Here is a 17,942-nt window from a genome sequence, read left to right as displayed (position 1 = left end):
AGAGGTAGTGATTCCTAAGGCCCCGTGTCCACGCTGTGTAGTTTGGATGCATATTTTCAGAAATCTGCAGGTCCACTGTGAAGTCAGCAAAGTGTATGAGAATTCAGATGTGCTGAGCCCACGTTGAGTATTTTTCCCTTGCATATTTGGTGCAGATTTGGTGCAGAAAAAAATAAATCTGCACTAAAGGGAAAAATACTCAACGTGGGCTCAGCACTTCTGAATTCTCATAGACTTTGCTGGCTTCAGAGTGGACCTGCAGATTTCTGGAAAATACGCATCAAAACTACACAGCGTGGGCACTGGGCCTTAGGAAACACTACCTCTATGGAGAGTATTTGGAGCTTTTTTTTTGTCATCCTGAAGAGTTTTTGAAGCGTTTTGTAAATTTTTTTTCCTAATTCTTGGGTCAAAATCCGCAGCGTGGGCACTGGCCTAAGGAGGTTAGCACTAGAAAATTCCTGGTTGTAAGAATGAGCATGTTACTTCTTTTAGACTATGTGCGCACATTGAGTAATTGGTTGCAGAAATTTCTGCACCGAAACTGCATTTCGTGGCAGAAAACTTCGTTTTTGCTGCTTTTCTGATGATTTTCGGTGTTTTTTTATGCTTTTTCGATGATTTTCGGTGCATTTTTGCTGCGATTTTCATGTATTGTGGTGGAAAAATACAAAAGAATTGATATGCTGTTGATTATTTTCTGCACCAAATATGCAAGGACAAAATAAGCAACACACAAAACTTCAGGATTCTCATTGACTATGCTGGTATAAGGATAGGCATAGAGGTTTTGTTACAAAACTGCACCAAAAAAAAGCATAAAAAACGCAGTGTGTGCACATGTCCTTAACTGTAGCAGGGTTTCAGCAGTTAAGCGTTGCAACATAAGAGGGGACACGTGCACGGTAATGTCGTTTTGACATGGCTGTGTATTTTCTGGAGCGACTTTTCAGGTAGATTCCACCCGGGATTTAGACGCTGTGTGCACAGAGCCTTAGGAGTTTGCAAATATGTATGTTTATTGTTCTCACACTATTTCGAGGAGTCATACTGCTCAAGGACAGTCTGATACCATATCAGTAACAGTACCATTTTATAATGAAGCAAGTATTTAAAGCAGTAGTCACTACTTTCATATTGATGATCAATCGCCAGACAAGTGATTCCCGGCAGGCCACGTTATCAACCATATTCTGCTCCGGTGGCAGCTGGATGTATATAGAGCACTGAGTATAACAGAACAGCGCCACAGACTATTAGTGGCCACTCCTGAGTATTACACATCAATATTAGCTTAGCTGCTGTTCTTGCCTCTAAACCATGTACTGAGCTGTGCTGGGCCGCTTATAGCTGATCAGCAGGGGTGATGGGTGTCAGCCCACACCAAATTGATATTGATGATCTATCCTTGAAGAATACTCATCAATATCAAAATAGTGGACAACCCCTTAAAGGCAAGTATATACCAAAAGTAGTAGATGGTTCTCAGCTGCACAGGTCCTGTTTATGTAGCACCCAGGGATATGGGGTACTTGGTTCCGGCCAGTGTCTCTATTGGGAATGTCACGGTGGTGGCCATTACCCGGTCCCGTGCCCTGGGCCCTTTTTGTAATGGGGGATATTTACAGGGGATTATTGGATAAAATTTATACGCGACACCACTTGCGGTGTTGCGGCTATATGTAGGGGGCTGCCGCTGCAAAATGTCTATACTGGGGCTAATGGTATTAGCAGCTAGTATGGTAGACCCTCCGCAAGTAGGGTATTGCCCCAGCGGGTGTATGGTGCGGTGGGCATCGGAAAAAGGAGTCCAGACAGGTAATCAGTGAAACTGGCTTACTCACTTAGATGTAAACTGGTTGCCTGAGGCTGGCTGGTTTCGCCTCCAGGTTCCCTTCATCCCAGTGCCAGTCTGGTTCTCTGGTACCTTCTTCCCTTGCACCTGTCTCTGGTAAGTGGGTCCCTGTGGTATGGAACACTGGGGGTCCCCGGTTTGTGGTTTGTCCACTTCTGCCGCCTGACGGTAGCGTGACCCCTGTGGGGTTGGAGTCTCTGGTCCTGTCCCCGGTTCCCCCTTTGCTACTGATTCTTCGGATTTTTAGGGTCAGCAAGGTCCTTGATGGTCCCCTTTGCTGTGCAGGTGTTAACAGGTTGGCTTAAAGCTCTTTCCTGTCCTAGGGTCCTGTACCCCGTCGGTGCGTAGTTCCGGGAGTACTCCACCGTACTCCACCGGCAACCACTTCTCTTGGGTACCAGGTCACCATCAACCCAAGTCAGGACGTTGCTCAGTCACACCTTCACACTTCCACTGTCAACTCTGTACTTCTGACTTCCTGTGTTCCCGACTACTCTCCACAGTCTGCCCATCCCACCTGGTCAACTAGTGGACTGGAGTAGCTCCACCTTTAGGCGGCCATCCATGGTCCCACCCTAGCTAGGTACCATTGTATGTAGGATTGTTGGGGAAAACTGGGATTACATGGGTTTTTGGTGTTACCGACACTGGGGGATGCAGAAACTTTTAGCACCCTGATGGGTTCAGGGGTGCTACATTTACACACGGCGATGTGCTGCCGAGGAAGATGATCTTTCAAGCAAACCATAAAAGTATTTCACCCGACGAACAAGCGGCTTGCACATATGTCGGTGTTTGATAATAATGATAATAGAATGGAACTTAACAAAACAGTATCCAAAAAACGCCCCCTACTGGCAAAATGCCAGACAGTATTTTATCATTTTATAAAGGGATTCAGAGCGGTTTTATCTAAAATAAATATTCTATAAATCATTATCTATTAGGAATGTCATATTCATAAATAGATAAAAGTAGATTCCGGCGCAGTGATCCAGATGTGATCTGCTCTATCATCAGCATCTAAGGTCAAAGTGACACAACATGCCAAAATTGTGCAAAAATCTGCAAAAACATGTCCCAAAATGGCAATGGTTTCTGTCCACCGCTAATAAATCTGGCAGCGCTGACCCTTATAGGATGCATTGAGGAGGGTCTTTCAGTTGGGTCCCTCATCGGAGCTCCTGTCCTCCACCTCATGATGTTGTTTTGCTCAGTTCTGTGTATTGTAGTCCTGGGTCAGCCTGTGTTTGTTTACTCCCGGCTTATTTCTGAAGTTCAGGTTTGCATTTCTCTCTCCACGTGGTATTTTGGCCTCGTCAACTATTATCACGAGGGCAAGATGATCTGAGATTTATGTGTAAACTGGTTTCATCAGAACCTTGAACAGACGATTAAACAAATTATATGATAAACCATGGACAAGCTATGGATAAGACATGGACTTACATAGCCCCCACCCTGGATGTGCCCCCATCCATCCTTCCTACAGCCCCCACCCTGGATGTGCCACCATCCATCCTTCCTACAGCCCCCACCCTGGATGTGCCCCATCCATCCTTCCTACAGTCCCCACCCTGGATGTACCTCCATCCATCCTTCCTACAGTCTCCACCCTGGATGTGCCCCCATCCATCCTGCCTACAGTCCCTACCCTGGATGTGCCCCATCCATCCTTCCTACAGTCCCCACCCTGGATGTGCCCCCATCCATCCTTCCTACAGCCCCCACCCTGGATGTGCCCCCATCCATCCTTCCTACAGCCCCCACCCTGGATGTGCCCCCATCCATCCTTCCTACAGCCCCCACCCTGGATGTGCCACCATCCATCCTTCCTACAGCCCCCACCCTGGATGTGCCCCATCCATCCTTCCTACAGTCCCCACCCTGGATGTACCTCCATCCATCCTTCCTACAGTCTCCACCCTGGATGTGCCCCCATCCATCCTGCCTACAGTCCCTACCCTGGATGTGCCCCATCCATCCTTCCTACAGTCCCCACCCTGGATGTGCCCCCATCCATCCTTCCTACAGTCCCCACCCTGGATGTGCCCCATCCATCCTTCCTACAGTCCCCACCCTGGATGTGCCCCATCCATCCTTCCTACAGTCCCCACCCTGGATGTGCCCCATCCATCCTGCCTACAGTCCCCACCCTGGATGCGCCCCCATCCATCCTTCCTATAGTCCCCACCCTGGATGCGCCCCCATCCATCCTTCCTACAGTCCCCACCCTGCATGTGCCCCCATCCATCCTTCCTACAGTCCCCACCCTGGATGTGCCCCCATCCATCCTGCCTACAGTCCCCACCCTGGATGCGCCCCCATCCATCCTGCCTACAGTCCCCACCCTGGATGTGCCCCATCCATCCTGCCTACAGTCCCCACCCTGGATGCGCCCCCATCCATCCTTCCTACAGTCCCCACCCTGCATGTGCCCCCATCCATCCTTCCTACAGTCCCCACCCTGCATGTGCCCCCATCCATCCTTCCTACAGTCCCCACCCTGGATGTGCCCCCATCCATCCTTCCTACAGTCCCCACCCTGCATGTGCCCCCATCCATCCTGCCTACAGTCCCCACCCTGGATGTGCCCCCATCCATCCTGCCTACAGTCCCCACCCTGGATGTGCCCCCATCCATCCTGCCTACAGTCCCCACCCTGGATGTGCCCCCATCCATCCTGCCTACAGTCCCCACCCTGGATGTGCCCCCATCCATCCTTCCTACAGTCCCCACCCTGCATGTGCCCCCATCCATCCTTCCTACAGTCCCCACCCTGGATGTGCCCCCATCCATCCTTCCTACAGCCCCCACCCTGGATGTGCCACCATCCATCCTTCCTACAGCCCCCACCCTGGATGTGCCCCATCCATCCTTCCTACAGTCCCCACCCTGGATGTACCTCCATCCATCCTTCCTACAGTCTCCACCCTGGATGTGCCCCCATCCATCCTGCCTACAGTCCCTACCCTGGATGTGCCCCATCCATCCTTCCTACAGTCCCCACCCTGGATGTGCCCCCATCCATCCTTCCTACAGTCCCCACCCTGGATGTGCCCCATCCATCCTTCCTACAGTCCCCACCCTGGATGTGCCCCCATCCATCCTTCCTACAGTCCCCACCCTGCATGTGCCCCCATCCATCCTTCCTACAGTCCCCACCCTGCATGTGCCCCCATCCATCCTTCCTACAGTCCCCACCCTGGATGTGCCACCATCCATCCTTCCTACAGCCCCCACCCTGGATGTGCCCCATCCATCCTTCCTACAGTCCCCACCCTGGATGTACCTCCATCCATCCTTCCTACAGTCTCCACCCTGGATGTGCCCCCATCCATCCTGCCTACAGTCCCTACCCTGGATGTGCCCCATCCATCCTTCCTACAGTCCCCACCCTGGATGTGCCCCCATCCATCCTTCCTACAGTCCCCACCCTGGATGTGCCCCATCCATCCTTCCTACAGTCCCCACCCTGGATGTGCCCCATCCATCCTTCCTACAGTCCCCACCCTGGATGTGCCCCATCCATCCTGCCTACAGTCCCCACCCTGGATGCGCCCCCATCCATCCTTCCTATAGTCCCCACCCTGCATGTGCCCCCATCCATCCTTCCTACAGTCCCCACCCTGCATGTGCCCCCATCCATCCTTCCTACAGTCCCCACCCTGGATGTGCCCCCATCCATCCTGCCTACAGTCCCCACCCTGGATGCGCCCCCATCCATCCTGCCTACAGTCCCCACCCTGGATGTGCCCCATCCATCCTGCCTACAGTCCCCACCCTGGATGCGCCCCCATCCATCCTTCCTACAGTCCCCACCCTGCATGTGCCCCCATCCATCCTTCCTACAGTCCCCACCCTGCATGTGCCCCCATCCATCCTTCCTACAGTCCCCACCCTGGATGTGCCCCCATCCATCCTTCCTACAGTCCCCACCCTGCATGTGCCCCCATCCATCCTGCCTACAGTCCCCACCCTGGATGTGCCCCCATCCATCCTGCCTACAGTCCCCACCCTGCATGTGCCCCCATCCATCCTTCCTACAGTCCCCACCCTGGATGTGCCCCCATCCATCCTGCCTACAGTCCCCACCCTGGATGTGCCCCCATCCATCCTTCCTACAGTCCCCACCCTGCATGTGCCCCCATCCATCCTTCCTACAGTCCCCACCCTGCATGTGCCCCCATCCATCCTTCCTACAGTCCCCACCCTGGGTGTGCCCCCATCCATCCTTCCTACAGTCCTCACCCTGCATGTGCCCCCATCCATCCTTCCTACAGTCCCCACCCTGGATGTGCCCCCATCCATCCTGCCTACAGTCTCCACCCTGGATGTGCCCCCATCCATCCTGCCTACAGTCCCCACCCTGGATGTGCCCCCATCCATCCTTCCTACAGTCCCCACCCTGCATGTGCCCCCATCCATCCTTCCTACAGTCCCCACCCTGCATGTGCCCCCATCCATCCTTCCTACAGTCCCCACCCTGGATGTGCCCCCATCCATCCTTCCTACAGTCCTCAAGCTGCATGTGCCCCCATCCATCCTTCCTACAGTCCCCACCCTGGATGTGCCCCCATCCATCCTGCCTACAGTCTCCACCCTGGATGTGCCCCCATCCATCCTGCCTACAGTCTCCACCCTGGATGTGCCCCCATCCATCCTTCCTACAGTCTCCACCCTGGATGTGCCCCCATCCATCCTTCCTACAGTCCCCACCCTGGATGTGCCCCCATCCATCCTTCCTACAGTCCCCACCCTGCATGTGCCCCCATCCGTCCTTCCTACAGTCCCCACCCTGCATGTGCCCCCATCCGTCCTTCCTACAGTCCCCACCCTGGATGTGCCCCCATCCATCCTTCCTACAGTCCCCACCCTGCATGTGCCCCATCCGTCCTTCCTACAGTCCCCACCCTGGATGTGCCCCCATCCGTCCTTCCTACAGTCCCCACCCTGGATGTGCCCCCATCCGTCCTTCCTACAGTCCCCACCCTGGATGTGCCCCCATCCATCCTTCCTACAGTCCCCACCCTGCATGTGCCCCATCCATCCTTCCTACAGTCCCCACCCTGGATGTGCCCCCATACATCCTTCCTACAGTCCCCACCCTGCATGTGCCCCCATCCATCCTTCCTACAGTCCCCACCCTGCATGTGCCCCCATCCATCCTTCCTACAGTCCCCACCCTGGATGTGCCCCCATCCATCCTTCCTACAGTCCCCACCCTGGATGTGCCCCCATCCATCCTTCCTACAGTCCCCACCCTGCATTTGCCCCCATCCATCCTTCCTATAGTCCCCACTCTGTATGTGCCCCCATCCATCCTTCCTACAGTCCCCACCCTGGATGTGCCCCCATCCATCCTTCCTACAGTCCCAACATGGAGGTGCCCACATCCATCCTTCCTACAGTCCCAACATGGAGGTGCCCACATCCATCCTTCCTACAGTCACCACCCTGCATGTGATCCAAACCATCTTCCTACAGTCCCTACCCATCATCCCCACAGTCCCAGTCCCTTTTGTATTCTTGCTTTGGCAAAACTAGTGTGTATTTGATCCTGCCAATAAAGCTTGATTTGATTAATATCCTATATGGTGTCTAGCATTATTGGACAATAAAGTCTTCTCCGTCTACTCCTTCAGACTGACTTCTCATGAACAAGTTGGTTGGGTAGAACTTAGAAACTCGTGTGAAACCTGCAAAACTAAGAAAATGTGCCGAAAAGCCCTGTGTGACTTTCATACGACGTAACCCAGATGTTCAGCTGTAGATCTGTCTCTAACATCTGCGAGTAGGAGCAGTGAGATAATGTGTGCGGGACGCTCGACTTGTCATTACACTCAGAAATAACATACCCACCAGGGAAAAAATGGCCGAGGGTGATCTCATTTCTGTATGTCTGGTTATATATAGATACAGTGGCTTGCGAAAGAATTCGGCCACTTTGAATTTTTCAACCTTTTCCCACATTTCAGGCTTCAAACATAAAGGTAAAAATTTTAATCTTGTGGTGAAGAATCAACAACAAGTGGGCCACAATTGTGAAGTTGAACGATATTTATTGCTTATTTTAAACTTTTGTAAAAAAATAAAAAACTGAAAATTGGGGCGTGCAATATTATTCGTCCCCTTTAAGTTAATACTCTGTAGCGCCACCTTTTGCTGCGATTACAGCTGCAGTCTCTTGGGGTATGTCTCTATCAGTTTTGCACATCGAGAGACTGAAATTCTTGCCCATTCTTCCGTTGTAAACAGCTGGAGCTGAGTGAGGCTGGATGGAGAGCGTTTGTAAACAGCAGTTTTCAGCTCTTTCCACAGATTCTCGATTGGGTTCAGGTCTGGACTGTGACTTGGCCATTCTAACACCTGGAGACGTTTATTTGTGAGCCATTCCATTGTAGATTTTGCTTTATGTTTGGGATCATTGTCTTGCTGGAAGACAAATCTCCCTCCCAGTCTCAGGTCTTTTGCAGACTCCAATAGGTTTTCTTCAAGAATGGTCCTGTATTTGGCTCCATCCATCTTCCCATCAATTTTAACCATCTTCCCTGTCCCTGCTGAGTAAAAGCAGGCCCAAACCATGATGCTGCCACCATGTTTGACAGTGGGGATGGTGTGTTCATGGTGATGAGCTGTGTTGCTTTTACGCCAAACATATAGCTTGGCATTGTGCCCAAACAGTTTGATTTTGGTTTCATCTGACCAGAGCACCTTCTTCCACAATTGGTGTCTCCCAGGTGGCTTGTGGCAAACTTTAAACGACTCTTTTATGGATATCTTTGAGAAATGGCTTTCTTCTTGCAACTCTTCCATAAAGGCCAGATTTGTGCAGTGTACGACTGATTGTTGTCCTATGGACAGACTCTCCCACCTCAGCTGTAGATCTCTGCAGTTCATCCAGAGTGATCATGGGCCTCTTGGCTGCATCTCTGATCAGTCTTCTCCTTGTTTGAGATGAAAGTTTTGAGGGACGGCCAGGTCTTGGTGGATTTGCAGCAGTATGATACTCCTTCCATTTCAATATGATCGCTTGCACAATGCTCTTTGAGATGTTTAAAGTTTTGGAAATCTTTTTGTAACCAAATCCGGCTTTAAACTTCTCCACAACAGTATCACGGACCTGCCTGTTGTGTTCCTTGGTCTTCATGATGCTCTCTGTGCTTTAAACAGAACCCTGAGACTATCACAGAGCAGAGCATTTATACGGAGACTTGATTACACACAGGGGCTTATATTTATCATCATCAGTCATTTAGGACAACATTGGATCATTCAGAGATCCTCAATGAACTTCTGGAGTGAGTTTGCTGCACTGAAAATAAAGGGGATGAATAATATTGCACGCCACAATTTTCAGTTTATTCTTTTTTACAAAATTTTAAAATAAGCAATAAATTTCGTTCAACTTCACAATTGTGTCCCACTTGTTGTTGATTCTTCACCAGAACATTAAAATCTTTATTTTTATGTTTGAAGCCTGAAATGTGGGAAAAGGTTGAAAAATTCAAGGGGGCCGAAAACTTTCGCAAGGCACTGTATATAGACTGTTCAAAAAATTAAAGGGAACAATTAAACAAAGATCTTGTATTTTGGTGTTCCCTTTATTTTTTTTTTTGAGCAGTGTGTGTGTGTATATATATATATATATCATGCACTATCTGCAGTACATGGCCTTGCCTGGACTAGTAACTGTCTCTCTCTGGCTGTCTCTTTTTGTCTGTTTTTCTCTCTCCCTATCTGCCTCTCTCTTTATATCTGTCTCTGTCTCTCCCCGTCTCCCTATTCGTCTCTCTGTCTGTTTCTGTCTCTTTCCCGTTTGCCTGTCGTTCCTGTCTGCCTATCTGTTTCTCTCTTTGGCTCTCTGTCTGTGCCTATGTCTGTCTCTCTCTGTTTCTCTATCTGTCTCAGTCTGTCTCTCTCTGTCTCTGTGTATCTATCTCTGTCTGTCTCTCTGTCTCTATCTGTCTCAGTCTGTGTCTCTCTCTGTCTGTCTCTCTCCCTGTCTCTGTGTGTGTCTAGTACCGATATCATATTACCTCACATAAGCTTCTTATACTAAGAATGTCCTTTCTTCCTATAGCAACCAATCACAGCTCCTATTAATGACCTGTACTTCGCAGTTCCATTGACTTTAATGTAAGCCTTTTTTTTTTTTTTTTTTTATCAAATAACTGTAAAGCGCGGGGTTAAATTTTCCTCACAAAACATAGTCTATGATGTTCACTGAGTCAAACGCGGCATCTGTACAAAATTTTGTGATTGTAAATGCGACGGTGCGGATATATACAGCATATCACAAAAGTGAGTACACCTCTCTCATTTTTGTAAATATTTTCTTATGTCTTTTCATGGGACAACACTCAGGATCTGACACTGTGATACAATGTACAGTGTCAGTGTGCAGCTTGTATAACAGTGTAAATTTGGTGTCCTCTAAATAACTCAACAGACAGCCATTAATGCCTAAACCACTGGCAACAAAAGTGAGTACACCCCTAAGTGAAAATGGCCATTTTGTGCCCAAAGTGTCAATTTGTGACCACCGTTATGTTCAAGCACTGCCTTATCTCTTGGGCATGGAGGTCACTAGAGCTTCACAGGAGCCGTTGGATCCTGTAATATCCTCCATGGCTATATCAGGAGAACTATATTACATTTCTAATTGGAGGTATTTGCTAATATTATTCTTATTATGACACCTACTACATATTGGGATAGGATCTTGGAGATGAGAATACCACTTTAAATCTATTGATTTGTTGCAAGTGGAAGTTTATCAATGAGATATTCTGGCATTTGTTGGCAGTTTCTAGAAAAAAAAAAAGGCTGTAGGGTTTATTCGGAAATTATTCCTGCACCGCGTCCGTTTTTTCCTACCACCATGCAGGTAGAGAATGGGCTGAGCACCCTGATGGGAGTAGCGCTGAGCAGAGATAGTGCTGATGGCAAGGGCGCCAAGTCCTACAGATGTGTATGATGGAATGACCCGGTGTAATGTCCCACCCGCTCTGCTTCTATGTGATACGGCCCCATGTTCACCATTTCTCGTCCCGCACACTGATCGGAAGCAGTTGGGTCGCTCCGGGGATACGTGAGCTTTCTGCAGCTCTTATCGGAAACGTCATGACTCATATTTCCTGAAAAGATAGTTGTAAAAGCTCCTTAACTGATTTTCTTTTCTTTTTCTTGCAAGTTTCTCAATCACTTGAGGGAAATGTTATTTAATAGTTTTTGAGGGGGGGGGGGTCTACATCCGATTTGTACACAACAGTGCACAATTGTCCCATTGCATAATATGTTCATCTTATGTTGTGAAGAGGTAGTTTAAGAAATTTATAATGGGCTTTCTCCTTAAAGAGGACCAACCAGCAGGATTTTGCAATACGACCTAAAGGCAGTGCCATACTGGTACTAAGATGCTGAATCCAGGCATACCTGTTGTAGAAAGATCTTGATGCTTGGTTGCAGAAGTATCTTTAATCAAAGTTGCAGAAATGCACTGCACTGTGATTGACAGGTGCAACGGGGGCAGGCCTTTTTGTGTTGTGTCCTCGCTGTAGCAGTTCAGGAATGTGTTTCATTGTGATAAATTCACTTTAAGGCTTTGTTAACGCTGAGTTGTTTTTTTTTTAGTTTTTTGGACCAGAAACTGAGATGAAATGCTCCAAATCTTTTGTGGTTTAAAATTAGTATAACCTAAAAAAAAAAAGCTATATACAGTGGAACCTCGGTTTACGAGTAACCCAGTTTGCGAGCATTTAGCTATATGAGCAAAGCTTGCTGTAAATTTGTAACTCAAGTTTATGAGCAAGCTTTGCTGTACGGGCAAACACTCACCGCACACACTTCCGGTTCCACACAAACACACACAAGCACGCGCACACACACGTATTATGCTCACCCTACCTTCCGTTCCCTCACCGGCCTCCTGGTTATTGTAGTTCGCCAGTACAGGTTGAGGATCGGGTAACCATTGTGACAATGGAGGAACTTCCTCTGTCAGACGCCACTCAAAGGCAGCGCACTGGCAAATCAGAGGCAAGCAGCTCCTGCCTTTGACCTAAGCACTCTGGCAGCGGAAGTTCCGGCATCGTCACGATGGTTACCCGATACACATCCTGTCCCGGCGAACTACAAGAACCAGGAGACCAGCGATGGAACGGAAAGTAAGGTGAGCATAATGTATGTGTGCTTGTTTGTGTGTGTGTGTATTTGTGTGTGTTTGTGCATGTGTGGAATGGAACAATAGGGGACCAGGATGGGACATTGAACAAGTTGTGGAACGAATTGTCTGAGCTTGCATTATTTCCTATGGGAAATCTTGCTTTGCTAGACGAGTAACTTGGTTTACAAGCAACTCCCAGAACGGATTATGCTCATAAACCAAGGTTCCACTGTATACCTATCAACAATAACGAGATATCCATTAACAGGTGAAATGAACTCCCAACGTTCCATGATGTACCAGTTCGTCAAGGAGCATGTGCAGGTGTATGGGGCCGGCTCAGGATTAGAGATGCGCAGACCCATGGAAGTTCGGTTTCACGGGTGCAGCCGGATTTTAGATACAATTCGGTTTGTGACCCGGACTTGACCTGAACCCTAATGGAAGTCACTGATTGGGCAGTTTGGGTCTCCACCCAATTGTAGCCATAAACAGATCACTTCCGGGGGCAATTTGGCAGGATTCTTCCTTCTTTCATTTTCCTTTTTTTTGGGCCACACTACATCCAATCACGATGTTATTACCCCCAGTGTGAGCCAATTAAACGCTCTTACTGGATCGAGCACCGAGCGTACCGAGTACAGCGATGCTCGCACGAGTGGTGTTAATACGTAAAGCACCCGAACCCTGTTTTCTTTGTAAAGTCTGTGTTTGGTGTAAACACTGAACCTCGGGTTCGCTCATCTCTAGTCAAGGAGCACGTGCAGGTGTATGTAGCAGGCTCAGGAGCTGAGCTCGCTCCACACAAGGCAGTTGCCTCTAACAGCAGCAATCGAAGAGAACTCCAAATTGTTGCTGGTTACTGAAAGTTGCATATAAGCCACACAATCCTGCCCGGGGGTCTTTACAGGAGTCCATTCATGGGATAATAAAGCTGTACTGCAGTATATAGAACAAACAACCAGAGGTTCAAGTCTCCTATGGGGGGGACTAAAAAAAATAAATAGATCCCTAAATAAATAGTAAATTATTATATAATATTATTGTATTACTATATTAATAATAATAATAAATTATTAAAAAAATATACAATTATATTATTGTATTTATTATTATTAATAATAATAATAATAATAATAATCCCTAAGAAAATAATAAATTATAAAATTACATTATTGTATTATTATTATGTAATAAATTAATCCCTAAATAAATAAAATTAATCCCTAAATAAATAAATAAAATTAATCCCTCTTACCTCATTACAGATATAAAAAAAAACCACACATATACATATTTATTTATTTTTTACACTCTAACCCTAACTCTAACCCTAACCTATGCTATTGTTCCCTGGGGATTTCCAAGGAACCATAGCATAGGAAGAGAAGAGACATTGTGGTGTCTGCATGCCATTAAATTCAAGTTAATAAGGTACAAGACCATGGAGGAGATTATGAGTGGTACAATGAGGCATTGTATCTACTGCATTTGTTTGGGTACTGCTGTTTGGTTCGCATAATTTCATGAATAATTATATGTTTGCAAATGGTATGGCCAACCATGTGTGTGAATGTGTACCAATAGATAATGACTGGGGTTGGAATATTAGGCATAACCCAATGGACAAGACGTGTAGGTACTTAAGGATTGGGAAACACCACTTTAGATCAAGTCTGAGAACCCAATGTAAATCTATAATACTCAACAAGCTGCCATTCTTTCATCTTTACCATGAAGGGACCACGTGGCCCTAATAGGGAAATGATTTGCTGTGCAATATGGATCACTAGGTCAAGACTCCATCCAGACCTACTTTGGAAGGTTGACCCTTCGGTAGAGTTCCTTGAATGCCATCTTGTGTCCTCCAAGAAGACGTTAGCCGGCCACCCCTATATTATACACCTCATCTTTGTTCGATGTCTTGGCTCACTTTAGGTTCTTTTCCGTCTTCATCTTCTATACAAACAAGGAGAGGACATGTTCCCGGCCTGTGTTTGATGTGTGTTTGCTCTTTATTTGTCACCTTGAAGCTCAGATTTCTTATCTGTAATCATCAGGCTCCGGGCTGCATTCATAGACTACAGATTAAAACTCATTGGTAAATATCACTGGAAGATTTAGAAATCCTAACCATACACTTAACCCTATTCACCTTCCACACAAAGAGCAAATTGTCACATTGACACCATACGTAACAGCCAATAATGATGGAGGCTCTCACCGTTCTTATCTTACAGCAATTTCCATAATTAGAAAAACCTTTACGTACCATTCATTGTTCTGAGTAAACATATACAATCATTATTGAGCCTGAGGTCCCATAATGTGTCACAAAATGTAGAACTTAAAAAATGATGTGTAGCGGTGCTGCTGCGTCATGTAACCCTGATGTGATAGGTAAGTAATGCTTAAAGGGGTTGTCCACTTTCTGTAAGGTTGGCTCTAAAATAGGAAAACTAATTAAAATAACAGACCCAGCTGGTACTGTCCCTCCCTTGGTTTGAGTGTCGGCTCTCCATTGTTACTTTGGTTTCAGTGTTTGACTGCAGCGGTTACATCACATAAACAGCTTGTGTCACCGGCTCAGCCAGTCACTGAGCTCTGTGGCTCGTGCACTCAGCCTCATGGCTTATATGGAGTCTGATTCTTTAATGATTCATATATAAAGTAATGACTAATCCATTGATCACACTCAGAATTAACATTTCGAAGACAACAAGCTGTTAGAAGAACTCATTATTATAAAGGAGTTGTCCTCTACTTTTACATTGATGGCCTGAGCTTAGGATAGGTCATCAATGTCTGATTGGCAGGGGTGCCGAGTATCGTACCCTGACCAATCAGCTGTTTTTGGTGGCGGCGGCCGGAAGTGCTCAGTTCCGGAGCTGCCCCATCAACTGATAGCATCTGTGGCTGGGTACCGCATATTCGCCTCTGATGCAAATCAATAGGATGTGCAGTACCCAGCCGTTGCCGTTATCAGTTGATGGGGAAGCTTCGAAATTGAGCATTTCCGTCTGCCTACTACCGCCGCCGGCAGAGGGAGCACCTGATTGGCAAGGGTACCAGTTGTTGGGCTCCGATATTGAGTATTTCTGACTGCCTACTACCGCCGCCGGCACAAAGAGCACCTGATTGACAAGGGTACCGATTGTTGGGCTCCAGAATTGAGCATTTACGGCTGCCAACTACTGACGGCGGCACATAGAGCGCCTGATTGGCAAGGGTGTTGGGTGTTGGACCCCGGCATATCAGACGTTGATGACCTATGCTAAAGATAAGCCATCAATGTAAAGGTGGTGGACAACCTCTTTAAATTTGCCCCAAAATTTGAACTGTTGATGGTATGCTCTTTCATTAGATTATCCGGAAATTTTGACTTTCAGAGGATGGCATGTTGTTACTGTCCCTTCCCATTCACTTTCTGGACATGCTAGTACAAGGACAAGTGTAGGTCCCATCAAATGAGCAATAGTAGATTCTACCAGGGGAAGCTCAACTTCTTTTGCTGGGTGGAGATTTGTGATGTTCTTCACCATGAACCAGGTGCAGTGAACTTTCAGTACCCAGTTTCAGGACAGTTTCTAATTGACTCATGTATTTTCACAGATCTCACTTTGATGAATAAAGCCAGAAGAAGCTTTTTTTTTTTTTGGGGAGAAAGATCAATCTGCCTTGTTTCTTTTCACCCTAAAATATGAAAACAAGCCCAAGATCAACGAGGCGAAGACTGGAAATCGACCTGGAGGACGACGAGAGTCCGGAACAGCAAACGTCCAGCGAGGATGACAACGATAAGTGCTACGTGTATCGGGAGAAGGGTAAGAGTAAAGGCCAAGACCCTGGTAAGAGCAGCCGGAGAAAGAGACAGTCGTCCCAAGGGAAGGAGCACAGCGTCCGTAGACTAGAGAGCAATGAACGTGAGCGGCAGAGGATGCACAAACTCAACAACGCCTTCCAGGCTCTGAGAGAAGTGATTCCACATGTCAGAGCAGAGAAGAAATTGTCCAAAATCGAAACACTCACCTTGGCCAAAAACTACATAAATACTTTAACCGCCACCATATTGAATATGTCCAGTGGGTGCTTGCCTGCTGTCCCGAACACGGATTTAAGGGGCGGTGGGAAACTCTATCAACATTACCAGCAGCAACACAGTGAGGAGGACAATGATGAACACTTAGAAAAGTACTCTACACAAATCCACAGCTTTCGGCAAGGTAGTTGATGGCAAGCTCGATGGATTTTTTTAGTGCCGAAGAAACATAAAAGACTCTATTGTCTTAAGACAATGATGTATTATACAAAATATTCTATTCAGAAACCAATTATCTGCATTTTACTGTCGTGACCATGATAATTAAAGGGAACTTGTCACGTTGAACATGACATCTGATCTACAAGATAACATGCTATAGGGCAGAAGGAATAGAGTAGATTGATTTTGATATATATATTTTTTTATTATTTTTGTGTGGGGGGGTGAAAGAGTCGGTGTAACTACCATGCTTCTCATTAGAGTCCCTGATTTTTCTAGGCTTAGGAGTCCAGCAGGTGGCACTTTTCCCCTAACCCATGACAGCACCACATGATTATATGGGTGCTGTCATGGGTTCTGGAAAAACCAGCTACCAGTAAGTAACCTTGGTGTTTTCCCCTCACCCATGACAGCACCCATATAATCACGTGGTGCTGTCATGGGTTCTGGAAAAAACGGCTACCGGTAGGTAACCTTGGTGTTTTCCCCTCACCCATGACAGCACCCATATAATCACGTGGTGCTGTCATGGGTTCTGGAAAAACCGGCTACCGGTAGGTAACCTTGGTGTTTTCCCCTCACCCATGACAGCACCCATATAATCACGTGGTGCTGTCATGGGTTCTGGAAAAACCGGCTACCGGTAAGTAACCTTGGTGTATTCTGGGACAAACCATGTAGGACCATCTACTGGACTCCAAAGTTTAGAATGAGCAGGGATATAAATAACTATGTTATACTGAAAGGAGTAGAATGATTTTCATTTTTCTTTATTTCTATATTTTTTTTTGGTGGGGGGGGGGGGTAATAAAGAGAATAACTTCTATATTACTCACTGTAATCCCTGTTCCTTCTAGGCTTTGGAGTCTAGTAGGTGGAGTTAGTCTGGAATCACCACCCACTGGACTCCTATGCCTAGAATGAGCAGGGCTATAAATAAATATGTTATACTGAATTGAATAGACTGATATATATTTTTATTAGTTTCTTTTTTTTTGGGGGGGGGGGGGTTGGGAGAGAGATTCAGTATAACTTATATAATACTCATTAGAATCCCTACTCTTTCTAGGCTTAGGAGTCCAGTAGGCAAACCTATTCTGGGAATCACCAAGTAGAACCGCCCACTGGACTCCTAAACCTGGAATGAGAAGAAATATAAATAAATATATTATACTAAATAGAGTGTACTGAAGTATATATGATTTTTAGGTTTTTTTTGGGGTGGGTGGGGGGAAGAGATTCGGAATAACTTCTATATTACTCATTAGAATCCCTACTCTTTCTACGCTTAGGAGTCCAGTAGGCAAACCAATTCTGGGAATCACCAAGTAAGACCGCCCACTGGACTCCTAAACCTAGAATGAGCAAGGTTATAAATAAATATATTATACTGAATGGAGTAAACTAATTTATATATAATTTTTAGGGGTTTTTTTGGGTGGGGGAGAGATTCAGTATAACTTCTATATTACTCATTAGAATCCCTACTCTCTCTAAACTTAGGAGTCCAGTAGGCGGACCTATTCTGGGACTCACCAGGTAGGACCGCCCACTGGACTTCTAAGCCTAGAATGAGCAAGGATATAAATAAATATGTTATACTGGTATTATATAATTTTTAGATTTTGGGGTGAAGGAGAGGGCAAACATTCAGTATA

At 46.7% G+C, this 17,942-nt stretch overlaps 1 protein-coding gene across 1 annotated transcript in view; it reads left to right on the top strand.

The window, feature by feature from the left end:
- BHLHA15 (basic helix-loop-helix family member a15) overlaps positions 1 to 17,243 on the top strand; it is a 23,693-nt gene extending 6,450 nt beyond the window's left edge. The window contains exon 2 of the mRNA XM_075319166.1: positions 15,636 to 17,243. Within this exon, the coding sequence (XP_075175281.1) occupies positions 15,724 to 16,254 (531 nt within the window). The 5' untranslated portion in view covers positions 15,636 to 15,723 and the 3' untranslated portion in view covers positions 16,255 to 17,243. The remainder of the gene's footprint in view (positions 1 to 15,635) is intronic.
- The last annotated feature ends 699 nt before the right edge of the window (positions 17,244 to 17,942 follow it).

This window comes from Anomaloglossus baeobatrachus, chromosome 7 (assembly GCF_048569485.1).
Source record: "Anomaloglossus baeobatrachus isolate aAnoBae1 chromosome 7, aAnoBae1.hap1, whole genome shotgun sequence".
Classification (NCBI taxonomy): domain Eukaryota; kingdom Metazoa; phylum Chordata; class Amphibia; order Anura; family Aromobatidae; genus Anomaloglossus; species Anomaloglossus baeobatrachus.
Note: the sequence above shows the minus strand (reverse complement) of the source record. Positions and strands in the feature narration are given on the sequence as shown.